The sequence below is a fragment of the Carassius gibelio genome, chromosome A12 (assembly GCF_023724105.1).
Source record: "Carassius gibelio isolate Cgi1373 ecotype wild population from Czech Republic chromosome A12, carGib1.2-hapl.c, whole genome shotgun sequence".
Taxonomy (NCBI): domain Eukaryota; kingdom Metazoa; phylum Chordata; class Actinopteri; order Cypriniformes; family Cyprinidae; genus Carassius; species Carassius gibelio.
The window spans coordinates 11930210-11954376 of NC_068382.1; the positions used below are offsets into that span (position 1 = coordinate 11930210).

At 35.9% G+C, this 24167-nt stretch overlaps 1 protein-coding gene across 2 annotated transcripts; it reads right to left on the reverse strand.

The window, feature by feature from the left end:
• Positions 1–480: 480 nt before the first annotated feature.
• On the reverse strand, positions 481–24167 carry LOC128025139 (brain-specific angiogenesis inhibitor 1-associated protein 2-like protein 1). 2 transcript variants are annotated; one of them, XM_052611178.1, is made up of 13 exons: positions 23879–24167; positions 22885–22960; positions 22607–22693; positions 16658–16719; positions 12326–12397; positions 12087–12221; positions 6388–6540; positions 5732–5887; positions 5296–5531; positions 3735–3794; positions 3462–3618; positions 1582–1625; positions 481–1485 (listed from the first exon to the last, which is right to left on the reverse strand). In XM_052611178.1, the coding sequence occupies exons 1-13, from the start codon at positions 23927–23929 to the stop codon at positions 1413–1415; spliced, it is 1362 nt and encodes a 453-aa protein (XP_052467138.1). In that variant the 5' UTR covers positions 23930–24167; the 3' UTR covers positions 481–1412. The 2 variants fall into 2 exon arrangements, with proteins under 2 accessions (XP_052467138.1, XP_052467139.1); XM_052611179.1 differs by having other exon boundaries at positions 3462–3615; positions 23879–24165.

Sequence of the window (24167 nt, forward strand, 5' to 3'; positions counted from 1 at the left end):
ATGCCTTACTGGGGATGTTTTGAGGTAACAGCGAAAAAGAAAGCATAGAAGCATGGATATTTTTCTGAAGGTGAAGGTCTGATTAAGAGAAACATCCAACACAGATATAGCTGGCTGTTTTTAGGCGCAACCTTGAGTACAGAAAATGTGCTGAGGTTAATCAGTTATCTGCTCTATGATATGATTCAGTTTTACAACATGCTGGTATTACTGAAAACTTTTACCTCAAACAAACCCATATGACAAATTCATTTTTTTTTTTCACAGTAGATTTCTTACTCACCTGCACCAGTTTAGCCAATACAACATTTTTATAGTGTATGGGAAAAATAAATTAGAAAATTAAAAAAATAATATGATAATCAGTACAGAATTATTCACCTTTATCCTTCAAGGAACATCACAACTAAGCTACTACTGATAATAGCATTATCAGAGAATATATAACAGAAAAACGGTAAAATAATAATATCCGACACATTTTAAACAGACATAAATCTTTATTTTGGAGTAATGTGGTATGAAAAGAAAAGGGGCAATGAATCAAACAAAATGAAAAAGGTATGAAAGAATACATGGTTTCCCCTACATGATAACATGTACACAAGCTAACAAGACTTCATGTATTTAGTTATGACCCAAAGATTTCTCTTCCATAGTGAAGAATGCTCATGAGTTTGATCTGATGTCCAGCTAAAGCCAAATAAGCCAACATTCAACTGTGCCGTTAAAAATAACTTAATCACTACAACACCGCACTCATCTTTAACACGAGGAATAAACAATTAAACTAAGTGTCTTTACATGGTCCTCCTTTAAACATGAAAAAAAGTGTTAAGGATAAGGAATACATCAGTGTTTTAAAACAATGAAACTATGATACTGTATATATATAAAAAAAGCCTAAATTTAATCCATACTAACCCAGAACACTTTGGCAACTGGCAAACCTCCCATTACTTCACTGGATTTTGAAATGAAATATGATCTGGTTATATGACATGTTTCTAAGCAGGGGCTGCAGTACTCCAATCTTAAAATATTTTTGATTTTAAAATATACATTTGTGGTTTACCTTTACAAGGCCTCAAACATAAGAGGACCAATATGGTCAGAAAATAGCTATCAAGAGCCTGTTTGGTGCTGTACATTCTCTTGGAAACTCAAGTGTATGAATCCAGTTACAATTTAAAATAATAATTTAATCAAAGTCTAAAATTCTTATAAATATTGCCTCCTGTAAATTTTAATCAGCTGGTTTTCATTATCAGAAACTTTTAGGATTAAAATTGATGATGTAACAGAAAACCCTTTCATTCGGTTCCTCTGCCATATCTGCAATGCATCAATCAACACAGGCAAAACCTCTGAGACACCACTTCACATCAGGGCAGGGGCTGCATGCAGTCTCATCATATGTGGGGTGTAGATCTGTCATTTGTGACAGTGGGCCGTAATTTGACCGTGGCAAATGGATTCCCATTCCTAATGAGGAAAACAGGCATTGTGATAGTAGAGAATGGGTTAAATGCTAGTGCACTTTAATAATACTGGTCATTAAATCTGTAGAAATATACTCACCCAAGGAATGGAGGCACTGAGTTACCATTTGGCAAAGATTTTGTCTGTTGCAAACACAAAAATAAGAATAAAAAGTGATCAGCATAAACTGTGCTTCCATTCCATTAGAATTTAACTTAAAGATTTTCCCCATCAGACTGGTTGGATAAGGATGTCAACACATGATTCTGTCACTCCATCTGCCTACTAAGTACCTGGAACAATCGCAGTGTCCTCTGACCTCATCATATGCGTCAAGAATCTTGATAATCTAGAAACGCTTGCTTTCGCTGTCGAACGTTGAAAATCAAATCACTTTAGGAAACCATGAACCGTAAACAACAGTTTACCACAAGGTCTAGAGTTAGAATCTGACAAAGGCAGGCCTTATTTCATATTAAAGGAATAGATCCTTCAAAAATGAACATTCTGTCATTATTTACTCACTCGTGTCATTCCAGATCATTCCAAATTTTAACTAGTTTATACACACATATACTAACAAAACACACACTATAAAAGTGTTCCATGTGACTCCCGGCCGCTCTCCAGAAATACTGCTATACAAAGTCATAGCATGGTTAAGGAACAGAATGGCAGACAATTAAATAAGAGTTCTTGTGTTACAGAAATGTGCATGAAGATTTTGTATTTCACAGCACAAGGTCAAGGCATATACTGTAGGTTTGGAATGACGTGACGTTGAGAAAATAACAGAATTCCTATTTTTGGGTGAACTATCCCTTAAAATGTTCAACAAAGGACAGACTTTGGTCATCAGACCTGACACAACAGTCCACGTGTGTTTACCAGAGTCACCAGCCCACCGTCATATGATCACATTCAAGGTGAATTAGTTTTGCCCCGAGGCAGTACATGTGGCTTGAGGTCAATCGGGAGAGGGAGCCAGATACTCGGATTCAGTCTGATATCCGCTGATATAATAGAGCTCTATTTGTCTCCACTCAACTCTCCCTCACAATAAGAAATCTTGGTAGGTTTTTCAGATGTCTTTTTATTTTTCACAATGACAATGCAGAGCATTCATCTACCCCTCCCTAGGCCCCCCCGGCAAAGAACAAAGGTTACATTGCAGGTCTTATAATGTGTCCTTTTGTGGTTATTGTCACTTATATAAAGTCTTAATAGTTATACAAACACAGTTGTGTATATGAATCTCATGAAGGCTGCATTTACTTGTTATTTGTGACCCTGGACCACAAAACCAGTCTTAAGTGTGGATAAGTGTGAATAAATAATGCTTTCCATTTATGTATGGTTTATTAGGATCTGACAATATTTGGCCTAGATACAACTATTTGAAAATCTGGTATCTGAGGGTGCAATAAAATCTAAATACTGAGAAAATCGCCTTTAAATTTGTCCAAATGAATTCTTGCAATTCCATATTACTAATCAGAAATTACGTTTTAATATATTTATGGTAGGAAATTTACAAAATATCTTCATGGAACATGATTTTTACTTAATATCCTAATGATTTTTGGCATAAAAGAAAAATCTATAATTTTTAGCCATTACAATGTTTTTTTGACTATTGATACAAATACACCCCAGCGACTTAAGACAGGTTTTGTGGTCCAGGGTCACATTTTCTTATCAATGTTGAAAACAGTTGTGTTGCTTAATATTTTTGCGGAAACGCATACATTTTTTGACAAATAGACTTTTCAAAAGAACAATATTTGTTCACACATGAAAGGAAAGGAAACCTGATCCGATCAGGGGACACTCTCCCGGAATACACTAATGACTTTACTTCTCTCATTTCAACCACAAAAGGATAAGAGGCACAGTCACTCCTCTCAGTCTCTCTTTAGAGAAATTGGCTGCTTTTCCATCTAACTTTGCACTTAGCGTCGCTGGCGCAGTGTGTTTACCGTGTTCTGTGGAGAGGGGGTGGAGGGCTTGATGGGTCTGTCCCTGGATGAGTCACTGTAGTAAGGCGGGGGCAGCGGCATGGGTTCCTTCTCCTCGTCTTCTTCTGGCTGCTCTGGATCAGTCACACTCTGGCTGTGCAATGGGCTCTCAATTCTGCTGAATAAAATACATAAATTGATGTCATACTGTTTTGTTAATGGATGGACAAACATTGTTAGTTTCAGCAGAAATCCCATAATTTTCACTCAGATTCAAAGTAAAAACAGACTCACCTGTTTGCGATCACCGAGTCATTGTAAGCCCGGCAATAAGATGAGGGAAACCAGCCCCGTCTGTAGTTACAAACAAAAAATATCCATAATGTGCATTATGATTTTCGAATAAAATGGGCACCAGCTCAATTTCCATATGCATTAAAAGGTATTTTGATTCAACCACTGTTTGACTAATCAAAAACAACTGCATTGGCACAAATGTAAAGTGAAACGCCACCTAGTATGAAGAGTACATTTGGTTTTGGTTGCTTAGAAACCGGCCCAGGGCTAGCTGTGCATAACTTTAAACGGAGCTTCAAGAGTGCGTCGGTGCATTAAGATATTTTCACTTCTCAAAATAGCGGTGACAGCTTAATGGGTATTGAGGGAAAATCTTTGAAATGGCATAGCTGCTGATTAAAATATACAAAACAAATAAAACCACACAAAATCACAGACACTGATGCCTTCACTGCAGTACGGTCATTTGACCTCCTGTTTGTATGTTGTTATGGAGGAATGATTCAATCTAAATGTTAACAAAGAATATATGCACCTGTTTGCTTTAAAATTATGTAAATCACAAAATATGTGATTCTCAAAAGTGTACAGAAAAATGTGACTTTTTCTATTATATTATATGATATTTTGATTGAAAAAACATTTAAAACCACTAAAAGCAGAAAATTCAATTCATATGAAGTTTTATGCTAGTACTGAAAATCAGCTTAGCTGACTCTTGTGTGAGCTGAACCCCTGTAAACTGAACCCCTTTTTTATGACTTAAATAGGCAGGGATTTTATTCTATGCTGTTGATTGGATTTTGAGAGAAGTCTGTCGTGAAGATCTTTCATTGAAAGTATTTATCAACATTTTCATTCACTCAGCAGCGTGTTTGTTTTCTCTCCCTCTAACATGCCTGACATGTTGAATATGTCTCACCAAAGTTTGCAAATTAGGAAAGTAAATCTAATGAAAAGAAGCATGAAAGGCTCAGGAAAGCTGATGTTGCTAACATTCAAGTCAAAGAGCAGCATGGACAGATAATATATGATGATGCAGTGTCCTCAATGTCCCTCATGTTGATCCAAGCCTCTAAGACTCACTTTCTTCCGCAGAACACAAAAGATGAAATTTAGAAGAATGTTTCAACTGTTTTTGTCCATATAAATCAATGGGGTCCAAAAAAACTGAAATGCAATTACTTTCAGTGTATTTACAAAGCTACATTAAAGTCATTATTATGTTTTGAATATGGATATTTTCCTTACAAAAACACTTCGATTTGCTACAGGAAGACTTTGTGACCCCCCGGGGCTGTGTGAGACACTTTTTATTATGGATGGGCTCTTTTTATTTCACTTCTTTTGGACTGATGCACTACAACAGTGTCCTTAAACCGTTCGAAAGATCAAAGACACTTTTTTTATATAACTCCAACTGGATTCGTCTGAAAGAAGAAATTCATATACACCTAGGATGCCTTGAGAGTGAATAATTTATGGGCTAATTTCAATTTTTGGTGAACTAACCCTTTAAGGATGAAAAACTAGCAGTTATATTTGATGGTTCACTTACTGTCCAGTATGTTCTAGTTCTCCGTACAGCCATCCATCCCGCTCCACTTGGATAAGCAGTGTAATGATGTCTCCATCTTCAAAGCTCAGCAGGGTCTCATTATTCCCTGCTGTATGGGGGAAGATTGTTTGCACCCTGGTCTTCTTCACCGCATCCATGCCACTGGACACAGATGCAGACCTTGTGTGGGCTTTGAGTGAAGGGGCCGGTGATGGAACAATAAAACGGGAATTGGTCTGAGGAGAAGAAAAAAAAATTCAGAGACCTTAAAATTGGTGTTTCTTTTTTCAATCCAAAGTGAACAAATGCACTTAGCTTATCTTAGCTTGATGTTCTGGTTAAACAAGTGAATTTCACGTGGCTCTCAAACAAAAAATTAGCATTTACACATACTCATATGTTAATGGTGATGCGTTCTCTTCTGTGTGAGACTAACCCTGTCACTGTGCTCCAACGTAGGCGAGGACTCTGGTACGACTGACATTGGAGCCCGCAGACCCTCAATCATGAAGATCACTGTGTCGGGCACCCTGGTGGCATCGGTACACTTATCTTGCCAGCTAGGCAGTTTGACGGTCAGCATTTCCTTGGCCTGTGGGGGAAAGAGCAAAAACAGCTCAAAGGAAGAAAGGCAAAACAAGGTACACTACCATTAAAATGGACAATATTATTATTATTTTTTTTTTTAGGAAATAAATTAATACTTTTATTCAGTAAGGATGCATTAAATTCAAAAATCTAAATAAAAAATTACAGTTTAAGTAAAAGTAATGTTTAAATACCAAATAAATGTTGTTTTGAACTTTCTATTAATCAAATAATACAGGGGTTCTCACTGAGATTTTTATATTAAAATAGTTATTTTCGATTTCAATTATTTTCAATTGATCAAATAAATGCAGTCATGGTGAGCAAAAGAGACTTCTTTCAAATACATTCAGAAATCGTATCTAGCCCAATACTGTTCAACAGTATTAAACATCAGCAGTATTGTACTTGTACCACTACGTCTGATTTCTTGTAGATCCCACGTCTGATACCATTAACTGGAAGATTAGTGAGTTTAATATTTATTGAATATGAAAGGGTCACCTTGTCATGGAAGGCTGTTAGCTGATCGGTGAAGGCACAGTGTTTGTCCACCAGGAAGCAAAACCTCCTTTTCTCTTCCAGCAGAGCTTCCTTACATCCTTCTGCAATAAACCTCTGCATCTCTGTCTGCCGGGATAAGATGGTCTCCATACACTAAAGATGATAATGATCATAAGATATGTTATCACGTGACACTCAGTTTCAGCTAGAAAGGGGCAGATTTATTCTTGATTTCTTGCTTGAAATACACCTTTCAGGGACAGACTCCATTGGGAAACACAAACAAAACATCCCATTCAACAAAATGAGACATAAATTCACCTTATGCTAATGCAGTAATTTTCTGGTAAGTCTTTTTCCAGACTGAGTATTCATTGCTTTTATAGAACAGTTGACCTGTGAAAATGACACCAGAAACAGAGCTCTGTTCTTCTTTACAGGATTCCCCTCGCTATTATAGTTCTGTGCAAGTTGTCATAGTGACGGTGAACATTGCTTGTTTCCTTGGAGTTGTTTTCAGAATAATCATTTTAATTTTTTTAATATGCAGATCATGCCTTGGCACAAGTATTGTCTCTCAGTAGCTTTTATGACAGCAGTGCATTAAGAACATTTGATATGATTTCATGGCTATATGAAATTTTTATTTGGTGGATTTTGTCAGTGACGTGACCTGACATGTTTTTGGATGATATTTCAGTCCATTTCATAAACCCAAAATATAGATCTTTTCATGAGGGAAAACAAGTTTTCATATATGTCCTTCATTTGCCCCCCCACCCAAAATGCTTTTGGGCTTTTCTGCCTTCATTTTACAAGAGACAGTAAAAAGGACAGACAGGAAATCGTGGAAAAAGAGAGAGGGCAGCTGGACTGGGAAAGCACCTCAATCCGGGGCTCAAATTCAATTTGTCTTAAAAAGAAACCACACCATATGTCAGAAACACTTTTCCAACGGTGTATTTTATAGTAATGGGATGCTATCGTCATCAATCGTCATCTCGTGAAGCACTTAAACACTGCGGTTGGACTATATGAAAATGTTTTCAGACAATGTTTGGCTTTGTATGGCTGGGAGACTTGAACTGGGAATGGTTAACGAAATCTTCAAAGTCTTTTAAGGATACAAGCAATTACATTTGTTGCAGTTGATAAATTTTCCAACACCGTTGAATTTAAAACATATGGAAAAGTCTACATTGCTCTAGGTTATACTTACAAATTCTCCACAGAAGTATTTCCTAATTTGGAATATTTATTGATGTTATTGATCACTGCACAGTTTCATGTATATGAAATTGTAAACTTCCTAAACTTCCCATGTCTACATTTATTTCCAGAAGAAATTCTAACATTTTTAATGAGCAAGCAAAAAAAGTTTTTTATGCATGTGATATGGCAGATGAGTTGAGCTGGCATGGAATTATTATTTTTATTTAGCTTTGATAAATAAACATGCACCTATAAGAAGATTTTGAGTTGGTGGTAAAGATAATTTGTGGTTTAATACATCCGCCTCTTCTTTCATTAGAGAAAAGAATTTTGCTTGTGCCAAGGCTATAAAAACTAATAGCATTAGTGATTGGGAACAATATAGTATATTAAGGAATACATTTAATACAATAATAAAAAATGAAAAAAGTGAGTATTATCTTAAAATTATAAATAGGAAAATTTAATGATCCTAGTTGTATATCCTAGTTGATTTCGAAGTTGTTAAAATCATTAACTGGGTCTATGTCGGCCCCAGTAGCTCCTGATTTACAAAAGGTAAATAATAATGAAGAAACTAAGGGTAAGCAAAATATAGCAGATGCATTTAATATACATTTTACTAATGTTAGTTCAATCACTCTGTTGATTGTAAAGACATCTCTACAAGTTATAAGAAACATTTTTAACTTTTTACCCATTTCCCTGTCTCAGGTTCATAAAGTCTTGATAAGCCTTGATTGTAAAAATTGCTGGCTTTTTACTATAAAATAGAGCCCTAGTTTAAAAAAAAAACATCTTTGCAGACATAATAGTGAGACCAATTACTTCTATTTTTAATTTAAGTTTAAGCAGTGGCTTGAGAAGTTACTGAAGGGCAGAGATTCCACGGTGTTGGATAATTATCGGCAGTCAAACCGACAGTTAACAGTTTAAGTACTATTTTTCAGTTAAAGGAGGGGTGAAATGCTATTTCATTCATACTGAGTTTTTTTACACTGTTAAAGAGTTGGATTCCCATGCTAAACATGGACAAAGTTTCAAAAATTAAGTTGTACGTTTGAAGGAGTATTTTTGTTCCCAAAATACTCCTTCCGGTTTGTCACAAGTTTCGGAAAGTTTTTTTCGAGTATGGCTCTGTGTGACGTTAGATGGAGCGGAATTTCCTTATATGGGTCCTAGGTCACGTCTGCCGGAAGAGCGCGCGCTCCCGTATAGCAGAGCAATGAGAGGCTGAGCACAGACAATCACTGATCAGAGCAAGAGCGTCGCGAAATGTCACAAAAGGAGTGTGTTTTTGGTTGCCAGGGCAAGACAACCCTGCACAGATTACCAAAGAAAAAACAGCATTAAAGGACCAGTGGATGGAGTTTATTTTTACAGAGCATCAACGGAGTTGTGCAAGTGTTTGTTCCCTGCATTTCGAAGATGCTTGTTTTACAAACAAGGCCCAGTTTGACGACGGATTTGCGTATCGTTTATTTCTTAAGGATGATGCAATCCCAACGAAAAAGGGTCACGATCGTGTGTTGTAACCGCAGGCGGTGAGTAAAACTGCTTCAAATATCTCTGCCTCCTTGTTAGTGCGTCCCCTCCCATGCCAGAGACCTGGGTTCGAGCCCCGCTCGGAGCAAGTCGTTGCTGCTGCTGCTCTCGTTCAGTTTCAGCCTCTGGATCTGATTCTGGATCATAAATAAACGGCTGAATCTGACTGTAAGCCATGGTTTGTTTTGGATTATGGTTTTTCCCTCACGGTAATGTCACAGCTTCCAAGCGCTCTCAACGCAAAAGCCTACTGGCGCTCGTGATTCTTTAGCTCCGCCCACACGTCACGCCTCCAGCTGGTCGTGTTTTTCCGGGAAAAATCGGTACAGACTATCTTTCTCTTATCAATATAATAAAACTAAAGACTTTTTGGAGTTATGAAGGATGCAGTAGTACTCTATAGGTACTCAAGATTAACAGGATATTGAGTGAAAACGAGCATTTCACCCCCCCCTTTAATAATATTTTATATCAAACTAAATCAGGTTTTAGACAAGGACATAGCACTGCTGCAATGTCAGTCACTAATCACATCATCAATACATTAGATGATAAAAAAAAAAAAATGATTGCTGCAATCTGTTGATTTATTGAGAGCATTTGATTCTGTAAATCGTGATCTTCTGTTGCAAAGGCTTAATGCATTTGTCCACAGATTTTTATGTTTCTGCTCTTCCAATAGTCAAGACAGGTGATCCTCAAGGATACATTTTGGGGCCAATTTTATTTCTATTTATATAAAAGAATTTGGTAAAGGTGTTGTGCCAGCAAATGTACACTTTTATGCAGATGATACCATTATCTCCACTATGGCTCCATCTTTAAAAGTAGCAATGGATTCTTTACAGAATGCTGTTAATTTTTTTTCAGGTTTCGCTTGGCAAATAAAAATTTGTGATGAATGCTAAAAAAAGTAGAGTATCGTTTAATAATTTTATGATTAAAAGTCTAAATGGTACACAGCTTGAAAGGGTTGTTATAAGTACCTTGGTATCTGGCTCGATGATAAGCTAACTTATAGCTCTCATATTGATAGCCCTTCAATGAAATTGAGACCAATGTTAGGTTTTTATTTCCGTTTAAAAAAATTGTTTCCTTTGTTGCTCGAAAACGTTTATTAGAAAGTACTTTTTTATCAGTATTGGACCATGGTGATATAATTTATATGCATGCACATTTGAATGCTTTGAAAAAACTGGATGTAGTTTATCATGCTGATTTATGATTTATTTCTGGTACAAGTGTCCGTACACTACTGTAATTTATATGAAATGACAAAATGGATTTCATTGTGCTCAAGGTGGAAATACCATATGTTAATTTTTATTTTAAAAGCTTTGGTGGGTAAACTACCACTATACATCTAGTTTGTTGATATTCTGATATTAACTTTGATATAAACTTTTACTTGTACGATTTTCATACAGAGATTTTGTATGCTCTATGTATGGAACAAGCTTCAAGGTACATGACATATGGAATTTGTACCATCTTTCGCTTTAAAAAAAACATTTTAAAGTCTGTTTTTATAGAACAGTGTACACGTTTAAATAACTGATTAGGATTTTTATTTTTTATTTTTTTAGAAAACTTGTGTTTTGTGTTTGTTTATCGTGTGGTGATATGTATTTATTTTCTCATTTTTGTCCTTGCTGCCTATCTTGACAAGGACTCACTGGTAGAAGGAATATTGCTAATGTTAAATAAGTAAATAAATGTTAAGTAAATAAAACTTGCCAACATGGCTATGGCTTCAATCCAAAATTATTTTAAGTTTGATACTGTGCTTACATGGGCAATTTTAAGAATTGTATTTTCATTTCAGACTCATTGTGATTTGCAAAGCAAACACAAATAACACAATGACTGAAAAGCATTTTATTGTGAATGTTTGGTTCAGTGAAAACAATTTACACAATTGTGGGTGATGCTTTGTTAAACAAAGCAATATTGGTCAAAAAAAAAGACTGAAATAAACTTGGAAGCAAATGCATTACATAAAAAGGTTTCCACTGCAAGCTATTCAAATAGAAAACAATGTGCCTTTGAAAGGAGGAACAAAATGATGACTGGTGAGCTATTAAACCTCACTATTAAAATCTCCTGCAATAGATTCATGATCCTGATATTGAGCCAGAAACTAAATTGAAAAGCGCTGTTCCCATTTGTCTTGTAGAGCCAACCCTTTGTGATGGCTTCCCTTGAGAACTTTCTATTAGCTTTTAGAATAGCAGGTTTGGATTTCTGAGTAATATAATGTCATGAATATTACTTGCAAAAAAGGTCCTAGTTATGCCCTACAAAATAAATTACAGACCGTCACACCTCAAACATAAATGTTGAAGTGACTTTTTTTGGTGAACATATTTCTTTAAAGTTTTTCAAACATCTAATTATCTCACAGCATAATGCTTAATTAAATTATCATAACTGGATCTATAATTTTATAGATCATTCATCCCAGACTTCTCTGTGGAGATTCATCTGCCTTTATTTTTGAGTGCAACACCCACATCTCAAAATCCAACCAACACCCAATTCATAGAACAATATCCCTAACTATTTAAATCCTATCCCTTTTTTTTTTTGATAATCCATTACACTCAGATATAGGTCACAATATTAAAGAAAAGATCTGTCGCTACTTCCATTTCATCGCTACTTTAAACAACTTGTTAGCAACTACTGTAAGTGCACACAACCCCATTAAAATTCATGACAGAAGTATGACTGTGTCATTTATGTTGAGAAAATGTGTATGACCATTACAGTGAAGTTCAACTAAAAGCCCAGAGGAAATTACAGTAGGAAACAGTGGCTCAAAAATTTGTCTTTTTTTCCTGCTAATTGCTAACTTTTTCCAAAATGTAGTTCTCTTATGTATTCGCTTAAATGAGCCGACAGAAAAGATTTCCACAGACAGATATATTTCAAACCCTCACCTCATTTTCTTTGATCCCATACTTAGACGAATGCTTCCCTTGACTTTTCCTGCGCAGCTTCTTCAGGTCAGCCTGTGATTTGTCCAAGAAGTCTTGCTTCAATTTGTGTTCTGACTGGTATCTTTTGAAAGTGGCCTAGAGGAATTGTAATACCATACCAGTGAGATGTCCCTACTTGCACAGGTGAGGCAATAGGACGTGTTGCTTGATAGATGAAGAGAAAAACATGCAATACTTACATTCATGTACTTGATATCCATATCAGTTTTCCTTTCCAGTTCGGTGATGAGCTCTTTGTGGAACCTCTTGAACTGTAGCAACAATGGTAATGAAGATAAATCACCACAGAGCGATACAAATCAATCAACAGTGAAATTGCATGAAGTCACTCACTAATTCTACAACAACGATAACATGATAAATACCATGCATTTAGGTATTCAGATAATTTATCAGATTTGTTTATTTGTTTATTTAAAAGATGATCTGAATACCTAAGATCATCTGATAAAAAATGGTTTTTGGAAGGAAGCAATGCTCTGTAAGTAGGGCTGTGTGATATGGCAAAAAAAATGTAATCAAAATATTTTACAGAACGTTTGAACGATTCTCGATTTTTGATTTTTAAGAGTCAACTAGTCAAATTGAAAATGTAACTACAACATGATTCAGGTAACTTTTTCTTTATTATCCCTCTAATTAAAATACATTTATATTTCAAACAAATCACTTGTTAAATATCTTTGCAAAAAAGATGCTTGAACTACAAAACATCTTTTACAACTTTTCTTATACATATTATATGTTAAAAAATAATACCAGGAAAATGCTTTAAAAAAAATGATGATATCAAGCGTCAAGGTTATTAAAAATCTAAATTACTGAAGGTAAAACACCAGTAGATTATTTTTAACTATAAATGTTCTCTAAAAACAATTAACAGCAGCTTTCAGCCTGTCACCATGATGCAAACATGAAATTTCATGAAAAATGATTGCCTTTTATATTTTTAGTACCGCAACCATTAAGCTACTGAACATACACTCACCTAAAGGATTATTAGGAACACCATACTAATACTGTGTTTGACCCCCTTTCGCCCTCAGAACTGCCTTAATTCTACATGGCATTGATTCAACAAGGTGCTGAAAGCATTCTTTAGAAATGTTGGCCCATATTGATAGGATAGCATCTTACAGTTGATGGAGATTTGTGGGATGCACGTCCAGGGCACGAAGCTCCCGTTCCACCACATCAGAGGATGGGTACACTGTAGTCATGAAGGGAAATTGTAGCCTCTTTTTCCTATTTGTAGTGGAGATGAGTGGTACCCGGTGGGGTCTTCTGCTGTTGTAGCCCATCCGCCTCAAGTTTGTGCATGTTGTGGCTCCACAAATGCTTTGCTGCATACCTCGGTTGTAACTACTAAGTGATGTGGACTTGACAAATGATTTCTCTGTCATTATTATTAAATATGAGGTTCAAAAGGCAGAAGGTAAGAGTCCTTAGCCATCTTCAAGAATCGGCTTAAAACCCATCTCTTCCATCTTTATTTGACCCTCTAACTTCAACACTCACTATTATAACTCTAATCTTGATAAATAAATAAAAATCTCTCATCTTTTTGTATTCTATTTCCTTTTCATTTATTAAACATAGATAATTGCATTAATGAGAAACTGAACAGTTGTTCCTAATAATCCTTTAGGTGAATGTATGTATACTCCAACTTTCAACCTTTTGGGGTCAGTAAGATTTTTTTGTTTTTGAAAATATTTGCTTTTGCTCACCAAGTGATTGCATTTATTATGATAATGCATTTATTATAAAGAAATACAGTATAAATGGTACTACTGCAAAATGCAAATTTAATATATTTAAAATAACATTATTCTATTTTAATGGGGTCATGAGAAATCTTTTGAAAATGAAAGAGATCATTTTACTATAAACATATCCTGTAAGTTTCAAAACTCAAAACTTCCTCATTGGTCCAAAAACAGCTTTTATTGAAACCAAGCAACACCTACTTCTAAATCACTGCATCTTTGGCCCCACCCACTGGCACATTAGTGAGATTAGGAGGAGAGAACAGAGCAACAGGATCACTGAACTAAAAATAACATTACTTTTCAACGGATCCTAATGTTAGTGCATTTCACTATGAATTCTTTGGTAAATCAGACTTTTACTGGTAAATATGGACCTGACAGTAATGCCCCAACAGTGTAACTGTGCTAATTCTAAAACCTAATCTGTGATATTTGATATGTAATGATACATGTAAAGTTGAGGCAGTTCTTGGTCTCAAAATCATGTGTGTGTAAATCAGTTTGTTAATGATAAAAGTATTTGGGAGAGTGGAAAAATTACTATGACATCGCTGCTTTTGAACACTCAATAGACATGTCTGTCATTGGCTACAATTCTCATCTCATGAGCAAGTACATCATGAATTCATCTTCCAAACCGTGTTTTGTCTTATCACGAATCACTACGGTAAATTTATAAGAAGTGCTTATATTTAGACTATTGTAGCCTGGTCGAGTAATCACTGCTGTGGAGTAACACATACCAGCATGAATCGCCATAGACATAAACTTAGAGAAGTAGCTCTAGTTAGAATGTTCTTCCGCGGGATGCATGCGTTTTTGTTTATTAACCGCTAGAGTGCCAAAAGATACACAGTGCTGCTTTAAATAAAAGGGCTAAAATCAGTGTAGAATGTAGCCTTTATTTCTTAGATTTTTACATTTAAAAAAAAAAAAAAATTAAACATTTATTTGAAATAGATTTTTTTATAACAATGCCATAAAAGTGACTTTACGGTCACTTTTAACCAATTTATTGCATCCATTGATAAAAGTATTAATTTCTTTTTTTTAATCTTACTGACCCCAGACTTTTGTTAGTGTGCAGATAGCATACAGAAGACAAAATAACACTAAATACTACAAATAATAATAATTCTGAAATTAAGGAAATTATCTTGTTCAAATATCACAAAAGGCTCCAAGATGTTACTATTGCTTGAAAAGTTAACATATTATATAGGGATGTAACGATTTACTTCACTTACGATTCGATTCACTATACCGATTTCACAATTAGATTTTCTCATGATTTTTTCTAAACAAAATTAGATTTAAGACAAATTATAAATAAAAAAAGATGTCCTTTTACTATTGCTTGGACAAAATGCAAACCATAAATCTAATCAAATAAGACAAAAAAAAAAACTCTTCATAAAAAAGGCTACCTGTGAACCTTCCATTTAAAATTAGCAGCACTGCATTTGAATCACAATCCATGCAAGATGCTGAATGAGTGAGTTGAAAAAAAAAATCTAAATTAGATTGCATAATTTTAAAACAAAAACAATGTTCTGACTTTAGTTTTTTGAAACTATACTACATAAAACATTTGCACGAAACAGAGCAGAAAGCTCGGAATGAGACGCAGATTCAGTTATCATTTACACTACTCCAGCGTTTTCCACGTTCGTAAACGGAGACTTTTAAAAATGCTGCTGACCCAGTTTTAATTAGAAAACTCCGGAGTTGTGTTTCAGTGTAAATGGAAAAAAAATTAAGACTTTCGAAAAATGATGCCGTGGCTACCCAAATGATCTCCGCGTATCCTTGATGACTGCGTAACCATATCTTGAACAGTAATCATGCTCATTTTTGAACCTGCCAGTGACTAGCAACCGTCTTCTCGTTTACACTTTTATGCGCATACCCAATGCATTAATGGTCATGTCACATGCGTTTTTTTTTTGCTATGTAGTGTAGACTGAGATCGTTTCTGAAACACATCTCAAACGACAGTGTAATCGTGGATCATTTATTTATATTGAAAATGCACTCTGACAGCAGGAGGTGCTTATGGAACAGCATTGTTTCCTTGGTTACCGCTGTAAACAAAGCAGCACAGTGCTGATGAAAACTGCTTTAAAGCTGCAGTCCGTAACTTCTGGCACTCTAGCGGTTAATAAACAGAACTGTGTGCATCTTACAGAGGAACACTGTAGCCGGAACTACTATCTGTTTATGTCAATGGCGAATCACGCAGGTACTGGGCTACTCCGCAGTTGTACCAACCCAAACCAGTCTAAATAGTCTGAATATAAATACTTATTATAAGTGTACTATAGTGATTCAGGATAAGCCAAAAACCATGGTTTGAAAAATGGATTCGTGTTGTACTCACTTATATAAATTTTGTAAATTTTGAACAAAAACATTACGGACTGCAAGCTTTAATATGAATTATACAGAGAGGAGATGAAAACAAAAAATATAATCTAAACTTACGCTCAGAGATACATTCATATAAACTCCCACCCCCAAATGTATCAGGAATAGTTACATACAGTATTTGTATTGATTTTCAACTGGCTCGAGGTGAATCGTTTCATCCCTAGCATTAGATGATGAACTAAAGTTATTAAAACTACAGAATTATCCAGGAACATACAGAATATCTATTATCTACAGCTTCTTCCAGAGCTAGAGATGAATGGGAAAAAAAGTCATGCATCAAGATCTTAAAGCATATTGCATACTTACAGACTCCTCCAGCTCCAGTTGGACCTTCTTATGCACTTCGGAAATCTCAATTAACACCACTCCTGAGGAGAAAAGATAAACATTATTGCTACATTACTGATATTTATGGGGTTTTTTTATTTATAGTTTTATTTCCATCTCAACTGGACAAACAGTTCAAAGTTGCCTTCAGACTCCAAGAGGTATCAAGTTGTACTTTGGACTTGAACTGTTCTGTACACATTCCCATTATGATCACACCTTTATCATGCATTTTTCCTACTCTGCATAATCAGTGTCATTTCATCTAGTGGGGGCTCCATTAGTGCTGCTCATAAAAACAAACCTTACAGTAAACATGCAGAGGTGAGCTGTAGCATTATCACTCATCTAGCAGTAATAATAGCAACATTGGCATGGCAGGGTCAGCAGAATGAGTCAGTAAATGCCATCTTTGTACTGAGAGTGTCAGCACCTGCTCTGTGTTTTTACAACCGCAGAGATGTTGCTAAAAAGTGCACAACCTTACAAAGGTTACAGTGCATCCCTGCCAACGGATTATGGAAAGCCTAGATGGATTATCAGTAGAGCCTACAAAAGCATAAGAATCAGCAACAGTAAAATATACTTTTGATTGTATGAAAGCCAAACAAAAACTTTAATGCAAATGAAATTTGACTTAATGCACATTCATTTTCAAACTTGCAAAAAATTCATGAATGCACTTTTACTTTTTACTCTGCCTCATGAATCTCTTTGCCTCCCTTGTTTTTTTCCCTGATCCAATCAGTTACCTATCCTACAATCTTACACCTTGAATATACAGTTTCACAAATATGGGATGTGAATGATGTTTGATGTCTATTTCAGATGATTTACAGTACAATAGTCAGTTGGTTACAATGTATGATTGGAAATCAGTATCCTACTTAAGTCATAGTTTTGTTGCAAGCGTTGTGTTCTTTATTATTCTGCATACAGGCCAGTTTGAAATGCACTTCTGAAACAGCATTTAATGAAAGAAATATCAATTAGCAAATATGCCAGCGATGCTACACCCTGCAAGATACATATATTTAGGCTAATAATTGTGTTTGTGTACCATATTATGCCTTGTTTGTATTATCTTTGACTTAAAATATGTGAGCTTGTCATGACAGAGAGACTCTATAATTCAGGTTTAATTAACCACCAGTACTGCTAATAAAATAGCACACTAAAAACATTACAAACATGAATGCAGTTTGCGCTTTTTCATCATTGACACACAGAACTGTCAGAATATTGAACAGGCTTAAGAACCGATTTATTCAAAACCCCAGGTGTTCTTATACAACCCCTTCGAATCGACAATAAATCCATGCTACAACAACAACTGTTCCCAACTATTCCCATGAAGTGTCATTCAAGTACACCTGCATTTATTTGGATAATATAAAAGTACAGCACACTGTCAATAAAATGTGTTTTTAAAATATAATAAGAACGCCTCAGGTACACATGAACAGGCTTGGGGATTTGCATGTCACTGTGATCTGTCCACGCCACACTACATTAATGCATGATAAATCCCCTGTGCTAACACAGACACCTAAGAGGAGGAAAATATTGAAGAAAACGTGCAGACTGAAACATTTTAATAAGAAATATGTACAACCTCAAATGCAGGAAATGCTAGTGTTAATGCCAACATGAATTGCTGGTTGCAATCCATTTGACTTTCATAATGTGACACTTCAGATATTCAATGATTACAAAAATGTTACTGTTATGTTTCAGAACGGAGCGAATGTAAATTTGCTAAAACAATGCCCAAATGGTTTATTGGTAATTAGATTGGTAAAGGGTTAGTTCACCCCAAAAAATGAAAATTCTGTCACATGGACTTTGATCTATGTCATTACTACCTTTCTGGGCCATACAACATTTTACTTCCATTGCTGTCTATGCAGGGTCAAAATGCTCTCTGATTTAATCAAATATATCAGAATCTTCATTCCGAAGAAGTCAGTTTTGGAACAACATTGAGGCTGTATAATTAATGAGAAAGCAGAAAAGGAAAGTTGCTTTATACTGGAAGAGCAAATAATAACATTTGCTTTAAGACTACTGGGGCAAGGGTTTTTTTTTCTATAGAACATAATGTAAACAGGCTTGGATAACCCCACTACTTTAAAAAACACTCTAAACCCAGCTATTTTAGAGAACTACAGAACGGTATCCCTTCTTCCTGTCATTGCAAAAACACTTGAAAGAGTTGTGTTTAATCAAGTCTCTAACTTTCTCACTCAGAAAATCCTCCTGGACTGCAACCAGTCTGGTTTCAGAAGTGGACATTCAATTGAGGCTGCCTTGCTCTTGGTTCTTGAAGCCTTAAGACTGGCAAGAGTGGCTTCCAAATCTTCTATGCTTATCTTGCTGGATCTGTCGACTGCTTTTGACACGTTCCTCCTGTCAATCCTCATGGGCATGGCAAAGGGCATCTCAGGAACTGCATTCCAGGGAATCGAGTCTTACCTCTCAGATAGGACTTTTAAGGTAACTTGGAGGGGTAAGGTGTCCAAGTCGCAACATCTAGCTACTGGGATGCCACAGGGCTCAGTTCTTGGACCACTTCTCTTCTCTGTATACATGGCATATATATGTCATTCAGAAACTATTCTTTTCATAACACTGCTATGCTGATGACACGCAACTCTACCTCTCATTCCATCCTGATCCTGATCTCAGCATGTATGACAGACATTTCTTGCTGGATGAAAGACCATAACCTTCACCTCAACCTAGCTAAGACAGAGCTGCTTGTGGTTTCAGCAAAGCCAAACAAACAAACAAAACACACTCCATCACAATTTCACCATCCACCTAGGCACATAAACCATAACTCCTTCAAAGACAGCCAGAAACTTTGGAGTTTGATTGATGACTGATGATCAGCTGAATTACTCGAGACTGCAGAAAATCTATCGAACCTCTACAACTAATCAAGAATGTGGCTGCAAGTTTAGTCTTTAACAAGCTGAAAAGAACGCATATCACACATCTGTTCAGGTTGCACTGGCTACCAATAGCTGTTCACATAAAATTCAAGACATTGATGTTCACCTAAAAAACCACCACTGGCTCTGCACCTCTTTACCTAAATTCACTACTTTTCACTAGAATTATGTACCCTAAAGAAGATTGGGTTCTGCAAGTGAATGGTGCTTTTCATCCCAAAGAGGCACAAAATCACTTTCACAGACTTTTACCTTAACGGTTCCCTCCCGGTGGAATGACCTGCCCAACTCAATCCAATTGTTTTTCTTTTTATTTATTATATATATACTAGTTATGTTAAATCACAACTTGAAATAACATCTACTTTATGGGCAACTGGTGTTTGTCATCCTATAATGTCTAAGTGCTTTCCGAGGTTTCAGATGAAAACAAGAGTTATTGAGTTGTTGAGAAGGCTGAGTTTAAAAAGCATTCATGTGTGTCAGCAGTTGCAACTGCAGTAAATCTCAAAAACAACCAAGGGGTTGGTAAATGGCCCTATTCCCACCAAATACAACTGAAGGACATTTTCCACTTCACATCATCAAGCACCTAAACCAAACAGTCTCTGAGAAATTCGCTATGTTCCTACCAACTACAATCTGGATGCTGTTTGTACAGTGAGTTAATGTCTTCCACAAGCAGTTCCACCATAAGATGTCAAACACCTTGACATTAAGGAACTTGTTTTGTTAAAATAAAAAATGTACAACTACATTTGAATGTTTGTGGTCTTAAATTTTAGAAGAACATGTTGGCAAAAGGAAAAAGGGTGGTGACTAAACTAAGCACGTCTTACATTCCAGTCATACATCTCCAACTGAATGTTTAAATTCCCATGAGAAATCACTTTAAGAAACAATTCATTATCGAGTACCATTTGATGAGCTATGACATGGCCCAGACATGCAGTCTACAGTTCATATTAATTACTATTAAGTTCAGATTGTGTTAACCAACATTTATTTGTAACTCTTCTGGAGCTTTCTTGCAGACGTATTGATGTTGTCACAATTCTCACTTAATCAAGTCCTCGTGTCAATCAAGTGTCACTAGCAATCATAAGCTATGCATTCTTTATATATGAAACAGGTTGTTATAACACTCTTAGAGTTCATTATGAAAATTTTAAGATAAGGTGGCACCAGCAATCACTGCAGAATTAGAAAGGTAGAGCATAAAATGGTGATGCGATGCATGGTCTTGCAAATATCGATGACAAGAACTTTGAGTTTGCATGTTCCAATGGAACAGCTGAGCTATGATGCTTTTCTGAAGGGGGTCAGAAGTGGAAAGGTTTGTCGACAAAATTTGTTGGCAGTCTCTCGGTGCAAAACATGTAAGAGAATCCACCCTTCCTGTCTGGTGGTCATTTGAGCTGTCTGAAAGGGATTCCAGGAAGAACAGGGAACAATAAAACCAGTGAAGCTCAGTAAATCACAAAAGATTTCATCAGGAAATATAATGTTAGCGTTCACTGTTATGCTGAGGACACTTGAGTCAGCTCTATATTTCTTTGTGGCCCTGAAAAAACATTAATTCGCAAAAATAACGGAATGCATGACTAGTAATCTCCTACTGCTAAATTCTGAAAAAAAAAACAGGTTATGAATTATCAGACCAAAAACCTCTGCATGTATCTATATAAAACAGTGTGTAACACTTGATGGCTGTGTTGTCAATACTTTGTCATCAGTTAGGAACCTAGGTGTGCAATTTGATAGCAATTTGTCCTTTGAAAGTCATGTTTCTAGCATTTGTAAAACTGTATTATTCCACCTCAAAAATATATCTAAATTACGACCTATGCTCTTAATGTTAAATGCAGAAATGTTAATTCATGTGTTCATAATTTCAATGTTAGATTACTGTAATGCTTAATTGGGTGGTTGCTCTGCGCTCTTAATAAACAAACTCTAGCTAGTCTAAAATGCAGCAGCTAGAGTTCTTACTAGAACCAGGAAATATGATCATATTAGCCCGATTCTGTCAACTCTACACTGGCTTCCTTTTAAACATTGTATACATTTTAAAATCTTACTAATTACTTATACAGCTCTGAATAGTTTAGCTCCTCAGTACTTGAATGATCTCTTATCGCATTATAGTCCTTCAGTTCCACTGCGATCTCAAAACTCTGGCCATTTAAAAATACCTAGAATATCATATTTTTTTTCTCAATTTCTGGCACCAATGGAGTTTTGGTTCCTTGCCACTGTCACTTTTGGCTTGGGGACACACTTTCTGGCAATAATTGTTGACTTGACAGCACAGACACTATTGGAAGAGAACTGAACTGAGCTGGATGATAACATCACTGCATTAACGATGAACTGACTTTAACTTATAAACTGCCTGTTTTCTATTACCTTTTGCATTAGCAGCACATTTACAGTTTACTCTGTAAAGCTGCTTTGATAAAATCTCTATCGCAAAAAGAGCTAAATAAAGAGAAAAAAAGAGAAAAAGCAAAGGCAAAAAGTCAATTAAATTAAGTAAAAAGTATTTGTATTAAGAATGGTGTGTACCATTTTTTGGATAAATTAACAGATTAATGTGAAGGCAAAGCCATTAATCTTTTTAATTTGAACAAAAAAGGTTTAATTATTCTTCACAAGATCTGTGGCAGCAAATATGAAAAGCTGCCATGAAACCGATGGTGGTTTATAAATCACAGTAAAGATCTGTCATTATTTCCAGACGATATGAATCAAACTGATGCTGAGTCACAAAAAGTCAACAAGAACCAAACCTGTCTGAGGCTTTAAGCAGACGTAAATGTGGAAATGAGGAAATAACTGACAAAGAATCTTCCAAGACATGTTGAGCACAGTGAATCATCTGCTAGGATATGTTAAGCCACACTCTGAACAGAGCACATCTATAATAGCGAAGGCAAGATTAGGACCTAATAGTAATAGTAATACTCACCCATCTCCCTAGAAACAGGTGATATGGCAGCATTTTCCCCAATCTTTGAGAGTGCATCGAAATATGCCTTTCCAGCAAAGGTCATTGCTGTAAGAGAGTAAATAACTCATACTGATTAACAGGAACTGGAAGCCAAACTACCTGTATTCCAGCAGATTTGAGAGAAATATAGCTGCTTCTTTTTTCCAGAGTTTTAGGTTTATTTGAGCTGTTTTATGCAAAACTGTAGGATAAGGCTATGTATATTTATTCTTTTGAAAATGAAATGAAGTGATTACCTGTCACTGCTTTCTCATAGCTCTTGCCCAGGTTAACCAGATTCCGCAGACTTGGGTTAAACTGCTCCAACACATTCTGGAAGAGCAGGAAATAAAGCTCATATTTCAAATTTCCAGGGAAAGCAGCTTACTGCTACTGAATGAAACTGAAGAAACTTCAAAACTGACTCAGAATAATGTTTCCAAAAGATATTTAGCAAAATGCTTCAGTTTTTTGTTTTGTTTTTAAATCAATACAAATCAAGCCAGTGGTGTCCAACGTTGTTTTGGACTCCATCGACTTTCTTTGTACCAACAACACTTGAAACATTCTTCAAAATATCCTCCTAGGTTTGGAAATATAATGAAGAGTAAATTATGATATAATTTTAAAATCGGGTGAATTTTCTACATTTAAAAAGGGCAACTTATTCCCATTCAAGGTAAATGCCATTTTTATTTTGTCTATGCAACAAGACACAACAGAGATTTACAAAACAATTTGCTTTCTAAAAATATCTCTACTGTAGCTAAAAATACATTCGTTTAATCATTGACTTTAATTCTAATTATAATGCCATATCAAAGTCCTGCTTAAGTAAAGGGCCCTCTTAGTCTCTAGTGAGATAACCTTCAGTAATATAATTCTGGGCAGTTCCTCTGCTAATTCTCAAGAACACACCATTGGCAAAACCATGAACAGTCAAGTATGCAATAACAGAAATAGTCCAGCACAGACTGGTTTCTTAACTCAGCACAGAAAGCCAGCTGAAGCACTTTAAAATAAACTCATGCCCCTATTGCAAAACTTACACGCGCACCTTAATGACAAAACGTACAGAGCCATAAAATAACACTTCGTTATTTAACAAACCAACACAACTTTCACTCTGTACGCAGTGGAAATAATAACAGGTGGTCAATGTCAGATAATATACAGAGGCTATAGACGCGGTTGTCTTAAAAACAGCTAATCAACGACCAACAAGATAAACGCAGTTTAAACAAACGCTACCTTATATGTGCTCTCGGTGAGTTTGTTCACGTCCTCCGGGGTTCGAGACATTTTTGCAGGTGTTCTCCAAACGTCCTTGGTTGACGATGTCTTTGTTTCAACTTTCCCGGTTCAAATCTTTTCGTCCCACCTGTTAACGTGTTTGCAGCGGCAGAAAACAGAGCGCTCGAGCACGCTCGAGAACAACACGATACTGCACTGATGCACTAGAGAAGGAAGAAACCTTTCCGCGCGACCTCATGCCACACGTGGAAAGGTGCGATCCGTGACGTCAGAGTTTTAGCAATGA